This window comes from Lepidochelys kempii, chromosome 12 (genome assembly GCF_965140285.1).
Source record: "Lepidochelys kempii isolate rLepKem1 chromosome 12, rLepKem1.hap1, whole genome shotgun sequence".
In the NCBI taxonomy this organism is placed as follows: domain Eukaryota; kingdom Metazoa; phylum Chordata; order Testudines; family Cheloniidae; genus Lepidochelys; species Lepidochelys kempii.
In genome coordinates, this window is record NC_136391.1 from 14,263,055 (window position 1) to 14,283,646 (window position 20,592).

At 39.2% G+C, this 20,592-nt stretch overlaps 1 protein-coding gene across 4 annotated transcripts in view; it reads right to left on the reverse strand.

Annotated features, from left to right (window-relative positions):
* The window catches only part of RBL2 (RB transcriptional corepressor like 2), a 53,451-nt gene that overhangs the window by 2,773 nt on the left and 30,086 nt on the right, over positions 1-20,592 (reverse strand). For all 4 annotated transcript variants that reach the window (XM_073307634.2, XM_073307632.2, XM_073307635.2 and 1 more), the window contains 14 exons: positions 17,473-17,659; positions 13,834-14,000; positions 11,377-11,486; positions 9,699-9,802; positions 9,097-9,234; positions 8,319-8,483; positions 7,566-7,677; positions 4,949-5,230; positions 4,196-4,479; positions 3,514-3,690; positions 3,320-3,391; positions 2,620-2,725; positions 749-954; positions 46-210 (listed from right to left, as the gene is read on the reverse strand). In XM_073307634.2, coding sequence (XP_073163735.2) covers positions 46-210; positions 749-954; positions 2,620-2,725; positions 3,320-3,391; positions 3,514-3,690; positions 4,196-4,479; positions 4,949-5,230; positions 7,566-7,677; positions 8,319-8,483; positions 9,097-9,234; positions 9,699-9,802; positions 11,377-11,486; positions 13,834-14,000; positions 17,473-17,659 — 2,275 coding nt within the window. The remainder of the gene's footprint in view (positions 1-45; positions 211-748; positions 955-2,619; positions 2,726-3,319; positions 3,392-3,513; positions 3,691-4,195; positions 4,480-4,948; positions 5,231-7,565; positions 7,678-8,318; positions 8,484-9,096; positions 9,235-9,698; positions 9,803-11,376; positions 11,487-13,833; positions 14,001-17,472; positions 17,660-20,592) is intronic.

Here is a 20,592-nt window from a genome sequence, read left to right on the forward strand (position 1 = left end):
CTCCTCCCCCCCACAATTTTTAGAATATTAATCGTTTACTCTTACCTTAGAGGGGCTGCTGCTGAAGTAGTAGAATATTTTCTCTCGCGGAGAAAGTGTAGACTCATTTTTGTGTGGTGAGATGTAGACTGAGTGATTCTGAGACAGCTGAATTCTGCGGGGAGAGCCAATTCTTACAAATGGATAAGGAGATAGTGGAGGAGCATCAGTCTGTTAAGGTAAAAGAACAAATCAATCACTACCACTTTTTCAACAGAGAGACTAGTGTAGGCATAAGGTCCTTGACTTTTTTTTTAAATGCAAATGGATGATCCAATTTACTCTATCCCGAAACATGGTAACAGATACTGTAATCTTTATAAAGCACAACGCTACTCTTCTTCATCAGAATTCAGAGATGCATACTTCACTGAAGGGGGAGGGCACTTTCTTCCTCTTGAATACTAAAAATATAGTTTGGTATGGCACCAAGGATCTCAAAATACTTTTATGAACAATTAAAGCCCCCCCATCCTGGAAGATAGGGTAAGTACAAATGCTTATTCTCTCCTGCTACCCTTTCTTTTTTTAAAGTGAAAAAAACACCTCTCTCATGGTTGCTGATTGCAACGCAGGTGAGGTGGCAAGAGCACTTTTACTATGTGTAAGAACACCACACCAACAGCAGTTGGTCCAATAAAAGATGTTACCTCACCCACCTTATTGCTCTAGTTTTTATTTACTAATGAAGGTAATTAAGATCACTTACAGCATTGGCGGAAGAGTACTTCAGGGCAAATTCTTTCATGTGTTCAATATAGATGTTGTTATAGAACCGAATAAGGTCCCCTCGCTCCTCCTCTTCAATATCACTGTTTGTGCCTGTCAGTCGTGTGGGAGTCGGGGGTGCACTATTTGGCTGTGGTACTGGCAGGGTGCTGTTAGATCTCATAACAGGACTAGAGTCTCTGCTAGCTGGAAAGGGAAGAGTAACATTACAACCCTTTTATCTGGCCATTACTATTAAATGCATTTCAGAGTCACTTCAGCACCAGTTGGTGCTCTTATTAAAAAACAAAACAAAACACACATTAAAATTGTTTAAGCTCTACGGTTGGCTGCATGTTCATCCTGTGGGAAAATACTGCACACAAAGGGACAGAATTAAGGTTGGGTGGGCAACTATTAAATCTGGTATTTTCTAACGGTGAGTGCTTGATACTGCAACCTAAATGTTCTTTTAACTTGGAAATTACCTTTTTCAAAATTTTTTTTTAAAAGAAAAGTTTAAAAAAAATGTGCAAGCGTCTCAAGCCCCACCTTCCCACAACTACTTCATAAACAAGGTTTGATCACTGAAGCTCCAGGGCAGACATTAGCTAGAAGCAGCAGAAAAGGGGAGGGAGAAAGAGAAGGAATGGACCACTGAGTCCTGGGGTGGCTGGTGGGCCATATACCCACGCTTGTTCTTACCTCCGCTCTCTTCCACTCCCTTGTTGATGAAATTTTGAAGCATGAACTACTCAAAAGTCACAAGCAGCCTTAAAGATGGACACGTTAGGCACCCTAAATCTAGGGATCACTACCAACATCCTCTATAGAGATGTTCATGGGGCGGTGCGATGGCGTTAAGTCCGAGCATGTAAGCATCAATTTCTTTGTGCTTTAGAAAAAGTTGTACCTGCACTCAGGGAATGGATGTTCAGATTAGGCCAAAGCAGGGGGCCCTGAGAGAGAAGTCCCTGACATGTGGATGGAGAATTTTTCCTCCTATCATGCTAATGTAAATGGGGTATTCCTATGTTCAAAGAGAAAGTGAAGGGTCATGGGGCGTGTGTGCAGTGAGAACACCTCCCAAGGGCAAATGGACTTTGAGTGAATGTTTTTTTCAGTTCTCTTAGAGATGGTGCTGGCCTGCCTCAATTCTTGCTAAGGCAATCTCGCAATTAAACTCTAGTTCTTCTCTAGACCTAGAAAAGAAAGAGGAGGCTGCTGCACTTAACCCCAACTACTTATAAAGGCAGCCTGAACACGAATAACCACTTTTGATACTTGCTGGCATTCATTTTGTCTGGGGACAGTTTACTTTACAGGGGAGTCTTCTGCAGAACAGCACTAACTGGTGCATCAGACTAGTGGCTTATGGGTCTGCCAGCACACATCGCTTCAGACAAGAGTGGGGGTCGACTGCTATAAAAGCCCAAGCCAAAACTGAGGGAGACTGGCTGGGTTAGGGACAGCAAATATCAAAAAAAGCCTCTACTTGTTCGATAGAAATTCTCCTGAGTTGTAGTCATGGATGATGGGGGTTTAATTGATGTTATACTCAGCTGTAGAGACAAAACTGTAAAGGGCAGCTCCAGTATCAAGCAAATTTACTTGGAGTTAAATTCTGCAGCTGTCTTGTTACTGAAATATTACCATACCTGTCTAAATTTAAAATAGCTGGTTGCCCAAGAATTAAACCATTTGATTTTTACTACTCTATTTTGAGGTAGTGAAATCCATACATGAGAAGTGGTTGTTCAAATCTTCTTTGAAGCTAGATAAAACACTTCCTTTCCCCAGGATTAACATCAAGATGACAGCTCTCTTAATGGGGGAGGACTAGTTCACATACAATTGTTTGGAATCACTTACTTCTATCTTTACTCCTCTCTGTTGGGGAATTCTGCTGGATACTGCTATCACTGCTGCCAGAACGATGGCGTGGTCTTCTGCCCTTTATCAAGACGGCCCGATATACCTGCAAAAAGCCAAAGAGATAAACAAATTGAAGGAAGCCATATATGCAAGCAGCAAAGGGTTTGTATGAAAGATCAGTACTTGTTAAAGAGATGTTTTTATTACAAGAAAAACTAAAACAATATTGACTATCCCAATATACATCCTTAGAAAAGAATATTTTTGCAGCCTAATTTTTTAACCCCTGATACCACATATTTAAATGCATCTTCCTATTTATTTACAAGAATATCACCAATGAGGGCACTATACCTTAGGTTTTAAATGAAGACATTTAGAATCTAAACCAAGTTTTGTCAAACAGCATGTAGTTAAGAATTTTGGATTTAGCCATCCTCCTCTTCAAAAACTACTAAAAGGTATTGGCAACCTGCACTGTACCAAGCAGGATTTATGGAGTTTAAATTTTGGGGAAATAAATGGAATCCTGTTGGAACAAAGGAATTTATACCATTTCAGTGTTAAATTCCACTAGTGAAGGTTGTTACTCTAGATTCCCTTTCATGGAATATACCTGAAGATGGTAGCTACTATAAGTAATTGAGGGGCTCAGTAAAAATATAAACCCCATTACTTCAATATTAATTGTACTTACATGACTCCTTGCTTGTGGTTGGGTCCTATAGCAGCGCATGATGTTCTGAAAGGACTTATCTTCCTTTGTAACCTAAAAAAAGACAGTTTTTTTATTGGGTGGGGAAATGCAGCTGCCTTACACTACTAGTAATCCAGATAAATTTTGTTTTACTGTTATGAATAAAAAGCAGATGTGTATTTTATTCATCTTACCTTAGCCATTACATAAACGGCACACATTAACAGCTGGTCTAAATGTCTGTCCATCATGAGCTCAGGGCACTGTACCAAGGAAAACTCAAAACATGTCCAGATTTTCTTCCTCAACTCATCAGAAATATCCAGTTTGACACAGAGATCCCGCAGCCGAACACTTGCTAAGTGATAAACCTTTTGGAAGGAAGAGCATTGATTAGGACAAAATCAAGCTCTTTAAACTTACATGGCTTTCTAAACATAAAACTTTATCCACTATAGTAATTAATGAAAAGGAAAGCTCAGCATGTTTTTTTAAAATATGAGCTGTTTAAGACCTCAGATCAATAGGCAGCATGTATATGTACAATAAAATGTCCATTTTAAACCAAATTTGGAAACTAGTTCCTTTTGCTTGCCTGACAAGACCTGGGTTCAAGACTGTTTTTCCCTTGTAACAACCAACACCACAGATTTAAACCAAAGAAGGAACACGCTGTGTTTTAAGTACTTATGATACTAACGCCTACAGGAGAAATATGACTCTGAACTCCAAGTCCTGGTAGGCAAGTAAATAGTTTTCAAAAAATTGGTTTTAATATATAAACAGCCTGTTACTAATTAAACAATTTTACATTGTTCTGTATGTTTCCAGTAAAGCCCATACTGCAGTGACATGACATTTCACAGTGGAAGGTACCTTTCTAAAGAAGAGACACAGAGAGCCAGTCTTTCGGGGTTTGCTGCTGCTGATAGTAGAGAACTGCTGGTTTTGTCTTTGTTGGTCTCCAGGAGGAGAGATCTGTTGAATTGCAACTTGGCCTGGTAACTGAAGGGCCGCCCCACTCATCTGAGTGTTAAGGGTACCACCAGCCAGGGTCTGGGCACTGAGTGGCTGGATGGAGCCAGAGACAGCTTGAGCCTGGCCACCTACATTTACCTGAACTGGGAAGAAAGTTATTCCTCCATTTTCATTGGCAATGCCTGTAATTAAACGGAAATGAATTCAGTAATGGGTGTCTTCAAAACCCCAGCCATGCTTCCTGAGCACCAGTAACCTTTCTAGTGATGAACAGTTATTTAATAAGTGTGTAGTGGCAGGTAACAGAAAATGTTCCAGAAAGAACACGGAGGAATCGTGATCATAAATGGACCAAATGATAACTGGCTAACCTTAGTTACTTTCAATCAATGAAGAGGAGGCTAGTTAAACAGATGACTTCTATACAAGGCAGTTGGGAAGCAAACGTACGTTTGCTCCAGTGTTCAACAGCTAAATAGTACCCACGCCTTTTCCCATTTATTACTTTCCTGTTTTATAGCCCCCAGGCCTTTGTTTTTCATTTCCTTCCACTCCCACATGTCTACCTACTCTTTCACTCCCTACTGATAAGCAATTCAGTGTTTCTGGTGGTAATCAATGCAATCCGTTCCCCCAGAGCTTCCCCCTTACCTTGTACTGGTATTGTAACAGTTTGTCCGTTGTTGGCTGTGACAGTGGCAGTTGCCACAGTAACCAAAGTCTGTCCAGGCCCTGGAGTAACTGACACAGTTTCAGGTGTCACATTCTGCACTGGCACAGTATTCACTACAGGCTGCTGTGAAACTCTTACAGGAGTTCCACTGTCAGGGGGATTATCATTATCCACAAATAGCCTTCTCCTGGTAGGGTTGGTTGTAGGAGAACTGTATCTGTCATACAGTGTGGTTGGAGAAGACGAAAGACCTGAAGATACTTTAAAAAAAAACCAAACAAACATTTAACGTGAGCTTTACACTTCAGTAATGCTTAAGCTTTATCATTGCCCCAGTGCTGTAAAACTTCATCTAATCAAACCAATGTCCTCTAGAACTGTTCCCAGCTGGGCGTCTTTAAATCTCTCTGAAGCCACACTGGTGAATAACACACAGTATTTAAAATATCCTGTAAGATGGGACGGTAGTTTTAGAAGCTGTGGTCTTGTGATCTGAGAAACAGGTTGGCTATAATATAACACACTTTAGCAGAAGCAACTTTTAAAAGCCAACTTAATTACTATATGAATAAGATGTCCATGTCACATGCAACTGTCTAAATAAGGCTGCCATTTCAGTGTATTACTAAAAAAGCAAACTGTTTTAGCCAAACTGTTATTAAAGAACTTTTAACTTAACCTCATACATGAATAAATGTTAGAGAAATTACTTGTTTTTTGTAAATGAAACAATAGCCGAGGTGTTTTTTTTTTTTTTAATTATTATTCCTGAATAGTCAAAAACATACTACAACAGTTTGTGGGGCAGGGAAAAGTGTAGCAGAAAATCTTAGATTGCTGCTTTTTGTTCCTTAATGATTAAACCCAATAAGTGAAGGATTTATATGTATGATCCTATCCTTTGTAGCACTAATTACAATTAGTGAACACTACAACAGACCTTAAGTTTACTTTTCTCTGATGTTTTTCTTGCTCTTATCCCCAGGTTATACTATTGGGTGCTACCTTAATGCTACTGATAGTCACTCTTGTATAGAAAACTCACTAAATTCTCAAAAAGAAAAGGAGGACTTGTGGCACCTTAGAGACTAACAAATTTATTTGAGCGTAAGCTTTCGTTGCATCCGACGAAGTGAGCTGTAGTTCACGAAAGCTTATGCTCAAATAAATTTGTTAGTCTCTAAGGTGCCACACGTCCTCCTTTTCTTTTTGCGGATACAGACTAATATGGCTGCTACTCTAAACTCTGAAAGCATTTTACCAAAATGGAGCAATTTTATCATTGAGCAAGAACTTAGGAGAACCATAACCTCTTCCTGTATTCTATAATAGAACATCTACACTGTCATTTCATAGATTTCATTTGTAGGCTAATAAGGTTGAACAAAGATTTCAAATGAAATATTATAGGTTTTTATTGCATCTCATTTGCTCTAATGTCAATATTAGAACTGGGCAATTTTTTTTTTTGGTCACAATGAGTTCCCCTCCCAGTGTTCTGAAAGTATTAATGAATTCAGGTCAAACTGGATGAATAACCTGGGCCTAGGGAAAGCAATTTAAAAATAGTCAAATGTTTTATTACTTCATTTTGACAAAGTTTTGAATTCATATTTGGCCACTTTTTTGTTAGTATACCAGCTCCACTAAAATTAATTATTTTTTCTGAGTTGACCAAAATGTTTCACTTGATGCAAAATATTTTTTTCTGATTCAACTACAATTGAACTGGATTATTTCTCAATTTGGCCTCAAACTGGGCAGCTTTTATGGGGACTTTTAAGGCCCACCCTGCCTTATGAAGGCCTCACTTGGGGGTAACTAACTGCCCCAGGTAGCTGCTTAGTTGAGCACCCGGACCTACTGAAATGGTTCCCTCTAACTGAACTTGGGCAACTCCAAAGTGAAACAATGCTCCTGGGGAGGGGAGTTCCCAGGAGAAGCTTGAGCCAGAGAGCTGAGCAGGGAGCCCATCAAAATGGAGAACTTCCAGGAGTGCAGTCAGCAGGCATCCAAGCGGGCCTGGTCTCCCAGGCAGTGGCCAGAAGCCTAGCCTAGCAAGGATCGCCTGCTGTCCCTGGAGAAGAGATACTGTCAACAGACCACCCTGCACCCTTGACTCCTGAGAAGGACATTACTCCAGAAGGGGCAAGAAGTCTAAAACCAGGGGGGAAGAGCCTGGCCAGAGGCAAGCCTTGAACTCAGGTGGGGTACATGCATTAAGAATGACCTAATCACCCTGGTGGGGATGTTCAGGTGAAAGTTTTATTTTCTGCATTAGCTTTTCTATTAATAAATGAGATCCTCCACCAGGAGGTGCTCTTTAGCATCTGTCTGGATTTGTTGATATCCTGGTTGAGGGGGAAAAAAATCAAGTAAGGGCCCACCTGCAATGGGTCATATCTGTGTCAGACTGGAATGATGACAGTCCTCTGAACTGAAAAAAAATATTATTTGCTTCATTCTAGTCAATGCATAGTTGCAACTTTCCTTGACGCTATTTGGAACACACATTAGTTATTTTAAACATGTAGCAATATTCTATAGCTTGTAGGAACTGCGTGCAGGCTACACATTTTATTTTTAACATCTCACCTTTTCCAAGCCCTCCAGTTTCAGCACGAACTTCACTGATCCTTCTTGGAGTCAAAGGAGAGCCTACCAGACTGTTCCCATTCGACCTTTCAAAATAGTGAGGTGGCATTACCTAAAATAATATTGATGTAACCGTTAATTTCAGCATATTTATTTAATTATTAAATGAATTAATTGAAGAATCCAACTGATTTCTAGCCTTGTTTAGACACTGATGCACTCTAAAAATCAGGCCAGTTTAAGCAGCACATTTTATCACTGCGTCCAATTTCAAAGAGCAAGTTACTGGAGAGGGGAATGAAACAAACAAGTGAGAGAGAGAAACCCTAACTTCATTGAATTCAATGATAAAACTCTCAGTAAAGTAAACAGGGCCAGGATTTTATCTACTGGGGGGAAGGAGGAAAAAGGCACAAGTCATATATCAATTTTGTAGAGAGAATGCAAAGCACTGCTATGCTTGCCACAGTTGCACGCCTAAAGGTTGCTGTTAATACCTTGTCTCATTTTAAATATATATTATTTTAGAAGATTGGACAACTTACTTCTGTTTTCCATCATTTTAATCATGATGCTACTTCACCTCAATATTCACGTGCTGGGAAAGACTTGCTCAGGTTCACTATGAGGCCTTCATATCCCAAATGCCCAATGGCTGAACTACTAAGGAGTGCCATCTAAACTGAACAAGGCCTCTTGAAACTTATAACAAGGATTAAAAAAAATGAAATAGCTGTTACTTCTCACACTTACCTCCTCACAGGTAGGAACTTTGTTCTCATTATCTCGGATTCTGTCCCACAATGGAGATTCGCGTTTCCATGCCATGCTCTCCAAGATTTGCTCTTCGATATGATTAAGGTGTTTTACCACCTCTCTACAAAGGCCATCTTCTGCTCTAATAAAAATCTCTATTACCTGTGAAGTGAGTAGATATGAAACCTACCTATTACAATGTTAAACCAGGACATTGTGTGACCAATACAATAAGTGAGATCATCATACCTTTCATGTTGTTCCCTTTCAAATGGGTTTATATTAAATTTGTGAAGCATCACATTAATCCTGACAGAAAAAGGTCTGTTCTAACTCAGTAATAGTATGTAACTGTCATACTAGTTCCCCAACAGCTAGATACAATTAAATCTACATCAGTCAATCACTATAATTATAACTCTGTCAGACCACAGTTACAAGATTTGAAGATAAATGTTTATTTTCAATAAGTCAAGAAGTGAAATAGGAAGTGCCCATTAATCCATGTAAACGTTGTGGTCCAGTGCCATTATTTTTTAACTAGACAATTTGGACACCACCAATGCATTACACAGTTAACAGTACATGATTTTTCCAGTTTAAATTTCTCCACCAAAACAAAAAACCCCACCCCACATATGATCGTTTTCATAACTTAGAAATTTAAGCAATTACACATCCAACTGAGGAAAAAGTATCTTGCTTCAAGAAAAAAGTCTGTAGAAGTAACCAGCATGACTGGTAATCATCACTTCACATGATCAAAGCCATTTACCTTATAAAAGTGATAAACAGGTACATCAAAGATTTCCGTAATTAATGGAAAAGTTCCAGGAGGCTTGTATGAAAAAGTAATTATCTCAAGGCAACATGCCAGGAGAGACCTGTGAAGCACATCCTGCTCCAGTATGGCCTGCAATACAAATATTAAAATAAACTTCAGCCTAGCTTAGAAAAACATGTCTTCATTGAAGAAAAAAGGCAAACAAATAGTCTTTGGTTTGAACTTTATTGTATTAAAAAGTTAGATTTTTTTAAAACAAATATTGTATAACATTGTTTGAATTTACATACTCACATGCATTAACAACTCTAACTACAGATGGGTAAATTGCATTCTATTCTGCCTTTGCATCATAAGCAAAATTGTCACCTAAGTTCTGCTGCCAGAACTGAATCCAGAGTCAGTGTGCAACGCCAGTTAGAAATATCATCTTTGCACTTGCAAACTAAACAATCTAATATGGAAATTGCTAAGAGAATAACTTCACTATGGAGTTATCTTCCCTACTAACTTTGAATGGCTTAACAGCATTTCTCATGCTGTGCAACTAGTTTAAAAGTGAATTATCTGATTGATTGACTGATTTTACTTACTGATAAGTCAGTGTCTCCTAATCTTCTCCTTTCCTGCTCAATGACAGACTCTAATACCTTGTAGTAAAGAACCTCAGCAAGACGAAAATGCTTGCCAGCATTATCTGCAAGAGGAAAAAGATAATGAAAAATTATATTAAAAACACTCTGTATATCTGATTTAAGGTCCACCTATTGCCATTAGTTTTTTTACTATTAGCTTTTTTCATAAAAATGAGGATAAAAATAACTTTATTAAGCTACAGTAACAAATGTTGTGATTACGTTTATATAGCTTTTCAGCTTGGGAGATCCCAAAATGCTTTATGATGGGGTGGGGATGGTAAGGAGGTAGAAGAAGACTGGAAAGAAAGTGAAGAATAGCTTTTATTACTGAAGCCTCAGAGAGAAGTTTAGGAAGGCAGAATTTAACTGCAACAGAAGCTGGAATTTGACCAGGACACCAGAGCTACCAATCACCCTTAATCTTGCTATTTAACACAATCTTTTGGTGAATTTTACTATAAGTACAGAAGAGGTGCATCAGTATCTCAAGGTACAGATACTCCTTCAAATTTCTATTGAGTACAAACAATAAACAGAAAGTAGCTTTAATAACTGGTAGATACAAAATGTCCCATATTGATAGAGGGAAATTGTCCCCCATGTTTGTCCTTCAGTAGCTGAACTGTTTTCACAGGGAAATCTGACTTACAACATTCTGATAAATTTTGAAAATAACTTGCTCTTTTGGTTGTGCTTATAAGCTTCCAATATATCTGCCAAAATTTTCAATACAGTGAATAGCTTTTTCTCTTCTCTTGGATTCTTCTTGTATTAATTCTAAACTTAATATCTAGGTTTGGAAGGAGTTGATTTTTATTGGTAAATGTCAAATGTCTATTTCACCATATGCACAAGCCATTGAAAAATATTTACACTGACAACAACAAATGTACAGATAGGCAAAGAAAAAAATGCTGCTTGAGATTGTAGAGTTTGATTGAAGCATACTTTCTTTCTATATTTTGACATGTGATGTTGACAAGTTGTCTTAATGGTTACATGTTTTGAATCAACAGCTACTGTCACTAAATAATTTGTCTGCCTCCCACCTACCCTAATTTTCCACAGCTATGAAAATTTAAATGGATACAAATAGAAAAAAAATGCTTGAATAAACATTGAGAGTCAAAATTATAACAAAAATTAAAACCAAGCCTAACTCTTTCTAATAAGTATGGTTTCCTATTTCCTGGAGAATTTCCACAGGTGGGCTAAAATTGCTATGGGATTTTTAAAGAACACAAGTGGTCTGGGCCATCTGTTTCATTTCTACTTCAGAAGACTATAGCATCCAAAAGCACTGTGCACCATAAAGCCATGCTGGCCATTTCTTCAGTGCTGACAGAGAAAAGTGGCACCTGCACCACCTATTTCCAGTCCCCTTACCCCTGCCCTCCTTCCCAGAGGTCTCCCATTGAAGTACTTATGACATCTTATGTGGAGATAAATTTTCAGTGTGGACCCAGGGGAAAACATAAAAGGCATAGCAGAATTCCACAGAAAGGATATGTTGTGCAGAAATCTTAAATTTGTTGAACCAAAATGAAAGTCTCAAATTATAAATTACTTTTAAAAGAGCACAGTATTTTAAAGATATTTTTAATTCTTACATTTTATAAATAAAATGTCTCACCCTTGGAGAAATTACTGAATTCTCCCTCAGATTGTGTGAACTGACAATATACTTCATACATTTCTTTCACTCTTTTTGCAATAGATTGAGAAGGATCCCTGGAACATGCCCTGGCAAAATAAATATTTTTTCAAAATGCTTTACTAAGCAGCAAGTCAGACAGAGCCTTATCTACTTTTTATAAATCTTCAACATAGTAGTTTTAAAGCAGTAAAACTGATGATGATTTAGAACTTCTTCTATCGTGCAAACACCATGTGCCTAACTTTATGCATTGTGATTAGACCCACTCAAGGTGGACTGACTTAGTGATTTAAATCACTGATTTAAGTCAGCAAACAGAAATCCTTGATTTGATTTAAATAAATTGTAATCTAGTTTTCCATTTGTACCTTTTAGCTATTTCCTAAACAAAAAGTGATTCTCATCAGTAACTATTAAATCATATTGATTTGCAACTAAATATAGCCACTAAATTTTGGTACTTCTGTTTGCTAACCAGGATGATGCACTATCTATATACATTTATTTAAGCAATTACATCATAACACATTTATTCACATTTAATTTTTATTATGTTAGAATAGTGCATGATGCATATTTACTACCATTTTTTAAAACTGATGTGTCAGGTTCTATTTAGATTGAAACTGGAATCCAATTAAAAATGCACAAAACATTTTAAAATTACTAAATTCAGTTACCTTAAATGTGCTGGTTACATAAGTATTTAAAAACATGTCTTGCATTTAAACCCGATTAATTAAACAAAGAAATATTACCTGTAGCTAGTGAACTGTACTGATTATTTCTGGTCACAATGTCCTTAATCTTTAGAACTAGAAGAACTCATCCTCTCACATTAGTTTTTATTCACAGACTGGAAGAAGAAAATAAGCTTTCCTGCTTTTTCTACTACAAATCGGGTTTCTTAACTTTGAACAAACTAGTTATTGAACTGAAATGAAGTAAATATTCTCTCTGCATCCTTAGAAGAAGCTACTGCCATCAAAGCTGGTTTGACTTCAACACACTCTGGTTCTAGGTGCTTTGCCAGTGACTTCCACCAGTTCTGTGGTTTGACTTTCTTTACAATTTTGGCAGCAAACATGTACTGCTTTAATATATACTAATTAAAGTTAAGCACATGCACATCTTTGCAAGATCAGAGCCTAATATTATAATTTAACAGCATCTTTCCAGATCTTACTTTATAAAAGGGTATTAAAATATATTGATTAACAAGTTATAAAATGTAAACACATGGTATTCTATATTTAATATTCTCTTAGTGTGTAATGGTTTTAATTTTTTAGCTTTAAATAAAAGTAGTAGAGGAAAACAGACTTGAAGATACTTTTCTTACTATTTTCCTGTTTGAAAGGGGTCTGATCCTGCAGCCCGTAGTCATGTGAATAGTGCTTTTGAATGAAAATACTTCTATTAACTTCAAGGACAAATGTGAATAAAATTACTGGACCAGGACCTCCTCTGTGGGATTTTCAGACTTCTCTGTGGGACTCCTATGCCCTTCCACAGCTACATTCCAGCACCTTCCGCTACTCATTTACTCGACAAAGTTACATGATTTTACCTGTGTGTCTTGAAAGCATATCTCTCTCACCAAAAGAGTTGGTCCACTAAAAGATATTACCTTACCCACCATGTCTCTCTAATATCCTAGGACAGGGGTGGGCAAACTATGGTCCGCGGGCCAGATCTGGCCCGTTAGGGCTTTGGATCAGGCCCATGGGATTGCCTCCTGTGGTGCTACAGGCCCTGCGCCACTCTCAGAAGCGGGCGGCAGAAGGCTCCATGAGTTGCCCTTGCCTCCAGGCACTGTCCCCCGCAGCTCCCATTGGCCAGGAACGGGGAACCACGGCCAATGGGAGCTTCGGGGGAGGTACCTGGAGGCGCGGCAAGGGCAGCATGCAGAGCCCTATGCCCCCCACCCCAGGGGCTGCGCAGGGAGGTGGTGGCGGCTGCTTACCAGAGCGCAGCAGCATGGCTTGGGGCCAGGGTAGGCAGGGAGCCTGCCCTGGCTGTAGTGCGCACTGCTGCCACCCCAGATCCCTCCTGCACCCCGCCCCCCAACTCCCTGCCTGCACTGTGCACCCCTCCTGCACCCCAACCCCTGCCCTGAGCTCCCTCCCACAGTCCGTACCCCTCCTGCAGCCCAACCCCCTTCCCTGAGCCCCCTCATAAACCCCCCACCTCTCTTCTTCCCCAATCCCTTGCCCTGAGCCTGTTCCTGCACACACACTCCCTCCCTCCCAACCCCCTGCCCTGCATACAATTTCCCCACCCAGATGTGGCCCTTGGCCCAAAAAGTTTACTCACCCCTGTCCTAGGACCAACACAGCAAATATAATTTACCAACAACAGGTGTAATACAAAACATTTATCTATTTTTAAACGGGTATTAGTTGGCCAAAAAAATCATGTGATCACACTAACCTGAGTATTTGCTCCAGATTTTCACTGGGGGCATTTTTCAGTCCTGTCAGCATTGTATGAAGACGGCTCAAGTTGTATGTTGCTATGGAAACAGGGGTCACATTGGGATTGCTCTCTTTAATATATTTGCGGCCAGTAAGAGGTGTTGTAATTCTAAGTGATTTAGACTAAAAGACAAAAATTGCAAGATTGCATATCAGTTTGTTATAAAATTGCACAAGATACCCAAGAAATGCTAGAGAACAGCATGATAGGAGAAGAGAAAACAAACATTTCACATGTCAGAAAAGTTCTCTCTTACACTGCATACTTCATCATGAATGAAATTCACCTCCAAGTAACAATTTCCAAGGTACTTCTCCTAGTTAAGGCCTTTTACTTCAAACAAAAGATCCCAAAGGTTGCTTTCAAAGTGATCAAGGCGGATAAGAAATATGGTTTCTTCTACTGGCCTTGAGTCAACAAGAATCCAAACACATTTCAGACATCAAATTTATTTCTGAGTGTACCGCAATGGCCTGCTGACAGCTAATGTCACATGCTGTCGTATGGGCAGAATTTGTTAAACAAATCTCTCTCCATCCATGTGTACTTTTCCACTTGATGCAGGGTGGTCAGATATATTTCTTTTTGTACTTTGAACATGCGCTGTTTAATATACCCAATACATTTTTGCCTACACTCTCACTAGCATTTTAGGTCAGGCTGGCTGGCCATCACAAGAAGTAAAGTGTGAACTGAAACAAAATATACGAACACATTTAGGCTCTAAAGCCCTTTCCATGGATTTTCTACCCAGGAACATCCTAACCATATTTTGCCTTTGGTAAATCTGAAGGGGATATTTTTATTATTATAGCTCTTAGGAGCCCTAATTATAGACCATCTCCCCACTGTACTGGCACTCTACAAATACAGAACAAAAAGACAGTCCCAGCCCCAAAGAGTGACCGAACTTGGTTCTCAGCTTTATTATAGATTTTTAAAAAAAAATCAAATAAAATGAAAATAAGCCACCTCTCAATGTCACCGCCTCCCCTGCTATCTCTGCTGCCTCCTTCCTTCTAAGGTTTCAGAGTAACAGCCGTGTTAGTCTGTATTCGCAAAAAGAAAAGGAGTACTTATGGCACCTTAGAGACTAACCAATTTATTTGAGCATAAGCTTTTGTGAGCTACAGCTCAATTCATAGGATGCATACTGTGGAAAATACAGAAGATGTTTTTATACACACAGACCATGAAAAAATGGGTGGGCTCTTCTTCTTTTGCCGCTTCTTCAGCACCTCCATGAGGAGGGCCCTCAAGTGGATATCCTGCTCCTTTTGGGCAAAAGTTTTTACAGATTCTGCACCTGTCCTTTCTATGGGACTCCCCCAAGCACGTCAAACAGCTGTCGCAGGGATCACTAATAGGCATTGGCTTGTTGCATGACGAGCATGGTTTGAAGCCGGGGGGAACAGGGCTTGCCCCGCTCCAGGGCAAAATCCCACCAAACTAATCTAACACTTACCATAATGGCTAATTGACTACCTACAAACTATATGCAAAGAACTGGTAACACTCTTGCAATGCAAGGCGAGGCACTCCAACCAAGCGTCATGGGCAGTAAGAAGGAACTGAGAGGGCGCAGGGCCAGCAGAGCCTAATATACCAGTGCATTAGCGCGGCACTCAAGGGGCGCCACAGCCAACCCTATGGATACCGCTCAGGCAAAAATCTCCAATGACTGTGCACGTGGGCGTGCACGCACCTAGAACGGAATTGACATGAACAAGAACTCAAAGAAGAAACAAAGTTTAACACAGCACAGATGTGGCTACATACTACTAAAAGCAGAAACAGCAGGTTTATAAATTGGTATAACATTTAAAAAAGGTGTTATTTAATTGGAAGTCGAACATGTTCTAAACTCACAGCAGAACAAGGTATAAAAACAGTGACTGACTGAAGTTTGTTACATGTGGATGTAATGTCAGAGCCACAAAGACTGAGGTTTTTTTAAACTGACAATTTAACAATGAGTTTGCCTCATCCATGTGTAATACATGCACATGTTCCAATATCTAAACAACCACCGTGAATATACTATAGTTGAGATTTTCAAAGCCATCTAAGGGAATTTAGATGCATCTCCCATTAGTTTCACTTTGAAAATCTCAGTGTATGTCCTTTTCCACTGCCTACAAGAGAAAAGGGAAATAAATATAACATTAGAAAGTGGGCCAGTAACCTATCCATGCACAGTGGAAGTGTCCTTTATTTTTTTGGGTCCCAAGCTAACAGTGCCTTCTGGAGAGGCCAGGGTAGGTTTATATCCCTTTTGAAATAATAATTCTGACAAAACCATGTAAAAGAGGCTTTCCAGTTCCCCCCTCAAAGACTCTCTCAAACCTGTCTGAGGATTGCACACTGTCAAATAGTACTGCATATTCTGTGAAGTCAGCTATGATGCTCATATATGCCCCATGCAGCAGATGTCAAGTAGAAGACAATATTCATCTATATACAGCTACTGAGATGAGAATTAAAAGGCCTACACCTATCTCTGTTGGGAAGATGCACACCAACATCAATGGTGTGGGGTACAGAATCAGGGCCCAAGCCTTCTGTCTGCATTGCTCATCTCTCTTATTCCACTGGAAATAAGAAAGCTGTGTGACAGGTAGGTGCAGACTGAGGCAGGAACTGACACTGGATGTCCAGTCTAATGATCGGGGGTCACTTTGGCAAATACCCAAAGTTTGAAAGGAATCATATACTGTTCGTTCAGTCCTGCTCAGTAGACACCCAACTGAAAAAACAAACAAACATAGTTGAGGTCTAACAAGTAAAGAGCTCAACTACAGAGGAGCAGATAGATTGTAAAAACAACCAACCAAACAAACAAATAAAAAAAACCACCTAGGCCTAAAATCACAGACATTTTCCTATCAGTTGTCTTCACTACTGAAACAAGGTTTTCTTTCAGCTCTTTAAATCAGACTTGAACTCTAAAACAGTCTCTTCTATAGTCGCCAGCCAACTCTCATGAGCATTTCACCTCAACAACATGAGAGCAGTCGCTCATGTAAATTAATTAGTACTGGCATGCTTTTTGGATGAGCATATAATACTTTTTTTGAATAAAATAAGATATACCTCCTAATTTTCTTTCCAGGACTGAATCAGTTCAGAATGTTATCTCACTGTAAAGCGCACACTCCTTTTGCATTTCTGTCATCATCAACAAGCCAAGTAAGGTAAATGAAGATTATTTTACACAAAGATTTATTAGTAACAAGCTTTTGAAAAGTCTCAACATCCTTATAGTGTCAGTCAAAGAAGAACTGGCAGTGTGAGTAAAAAGAATGTTGTCAGTATAAATGCTGATATAGTTGGCAGCCCTAAAAACACTGCCTGCTAAATAAAATAAATAAAAAAGGTAAATCTAAAATGCATACTCTGAACAAAATTAAAATATTAATCTCTAATCAGTTATTGTAATAACCGTGCTGTCTGCCATAGGCAAATCAAACAGAGCAAAAAGTAGTCGTAATTAAGCAGCTGCATCTTTCTTTGACACAGCCTTACTCAAATCATCCACTGACTAGAAGAAACATAAAAACAGCCAGTATGTAACACAGACCACGTCATACTCACTCTGTCAAAATGCTGCTGCAGATTATACTTCATTTGCACTCTTTCAGCTGTTTCCATTCCTGAAGCTGTGTTTAGGCACCTTCTCAGAGTTCCAATTTCCTCATCTGCATCCTCCCCCAGAAATATCCGCTCGTCCAGATTTCCAACTGACAAAACATACTCTTCGTAGGCTTTGTTGATGGCTTTGCTGTAGCAGGAAAAAAAAAAGCCTCAGATACTCAAAGCAAAACCTGTATAAACATCTGCAACAACTGATGGGTTGCTGCTTTATCTACTTATTGTATACAGACGCTCCCCGGGTTACGCAAAACCCAATTTATGCAAATCTGCATTTACAGAAAAATTCTGTAAGCTAGAAAGAGGAGAATTTTTTTTTTTTTTTGCGTAATTGTCGGATATACATTTCTGACTTACGCAAAATTCAAGTTGTGCAAGGCGTTCCAGAACGGAATGATTGTGTAAGTCAGGAAGCATCTGTACATTTATCTGGTACTTTTGCCTGTTGGAAATTTACTGAAGATATTTTTAATCCTAATTTAATATTTGAGATTTATGTCATGGTCCATAATATAACAAGTAAGATAACAGCAAGAATATATATCTGTCTTTCCTATTCAATTTGACAAGTGGCTATGCCACTTAGTAACAGCCACAGAGCTAACAGAAAGCAGTATTAGATTTGCCTTAGCTCCTCTAGCTTTCCATACCAGCGAGAAATCTGTATTTGTCTGGAAGTTCCTCCTAACTGAGAGCGCCTCCTAGAATCAATCAGAAAGTGATTCTGGGTTTGAAGGCACGGGTCACCAAAAAATCATTTTCAAAAGTCCTAAAGGATGTTATGTAAGTTTAAGCATGTTTTTCCCCCAATTATAAAAAAGATTGTTAACTAAAATTTTAGGTACATATTATCCTAAAATTATTTGAGTATGAATTAGCAGAAGCATATAAGGCAAATAAGAATTAAAAATAAATTAGAAGTGGGCAATATAAAACAGTCTGTAAGTGAATAGTTTTTAGGATCAGAGTATATTAAATTAGTAATCAGCTGTCCCTCATGAGAAAACAAAAGGAGTAAAACCGCTCACTGCCAGTACACTGAGAAGGAAAAACATAATGTTGGAGCTACTTACAAACTGTATGTAACAGGCTAGCTGAGGTTTCCTCTAGTGTAAGGAAAATCTTTGGGTGCTGAAGAGCTCGCATACCTAGACATATGTCACCTCACCTTGTGACCTCTGGTGAATGATACAGAGGCATGGCTAGAGTGCTGCTGCATTCCAATGATCCCCAACTGCCATTGCAGTCCGTGGGGGCTCATTGCTCTAAATTGCACTGGGACATAATCCATGCCTAAAGGTGGGAAGAAAACACTCTTGTCCTGAACCCTTCTTCTTTCCCTCCACAATTAGGCCAAATGCAGACGATCTGGCTCTGTGTGTACGTATGTTTTCACTTCAGAGAAATGCATGTGTGTCTAGGTCTCCCACTGTCTGAAAAGGGGATCAGAGTAACAGCCATGTTAGTCTGTATTCGCAAAAAGAAAAGGAGTACTTGTGGCACCTTAGAGACTAACCAATTTATTTGAGCATGAGCTTTTGTGAGCTACAGCTCACTTCATCGGATGCATACCGTGGAAACTGCAGCAGACTTTATATACACACAGAGAATATGAAACAATACCTCCTCCCACCACCCCACTGTCCTGCTGGTAATAGCTTATCTAAAGTGATCATCAAGTTGGGCCATTTCCAGCACAAATCCAGGTTTTCTCGCCCTCCACCCCCCCCCCCCCCCACAAATTCACTCTCCTGCTGGTGATAGCCCATCCAAAGTGACAACTCTCCACACAATGTGCATGACAATCAAGTTAGGCCATTTCCTGCACAAATCCAGGTTCTCTCACCCCCCCACCCCCCTCCCAAAAACCACACACACAAACTCACTATCCCACTGGCAATAGCTCATCAAAAGTGACCACTCTCCCCACAATGCGCATGATAATCAAGGTGGGCCACCCCCAGCACAAATCCAGGCCTTCTCCCCCCCCCCCCCCCCACAGGGATGTGTGCTGCAAGACAGGCTCTATTTCCATAAATTCCTGCCTTTCTAAAGTGTGTTCAAATACACACACTCCCTCTTGCCCCCTTCACATTAAAGAAAACCTTTGACTGTTTCATAAAAAAGGGGAAAGGCTTTTACTACACCAAGAGAACAGAACCATAGGAGCATTCTTTCATTGGCTTTGTCTTCCCTACAAAAGTGTGTTCTTAACTCAAGTTAGCTAATGTGAGGTAAAATCTTAGTGAAGACAGGGAAATTTGTAATTTTCACACAAGGTAGCTGGTTCAGTTAAAGACCATGGGGGAGCCTAGCCTTTAACACAATCTTACAAAATTCCTTGTCTTCACTAGGATTTTACCTCACATTAGCTAACTCAAGTTAAGAACAGACTTTTTTTTGTAGGGAAGACACGGCCATTAGGATCACAATATTCTGGTGTAAAAACTGCTTTTCTTCTGAGTGAAATTTTCAAAAGCACCTAGGTGATCTGATTACTTAGACCCTTGTGAATGTCTCAAGTTCCACCTTTTAAAAAACTCCTTATATTCCTATATCAAGATATTTAAAAAAAAAGTTAACTAATTTTTTCTTCGGTGGAGGAATCAAGGGATGGTTTTGCTCTGTAAAGGGGATTTTAAAAGATTTTTACTGTATGTCTCCAAGTATGTGGAAAATACACATTTGATAAGTAACAAACATTTGTTAGTAATTCATACATGATGTACACATTTTCTTTCCTTAAAGGAAGAGTATAAAATTTCTAACTTAGATACCTCTTTTCTCTCAAACACATACAAAAATTAAATAACTCTGATCCTCGATACTGTTCACGAGAGACCTCCTTTATATTCTTCTTCTCCCTTACATAATGCTGTGAACCTTTACTCACAAATGATTTTGAAATCATGTGCCTAAATTTTAGAAAACAACTCTTCATAATTGGAAATAACATGCTCATGCTCACCTGCCATTCTTCAAAATGGCCTATCAGTGTCCTGTGTACCTCTGGACCTAGAACCACTTCCCAATTAACCCAAGAAGGGATTACAGGACAAACAT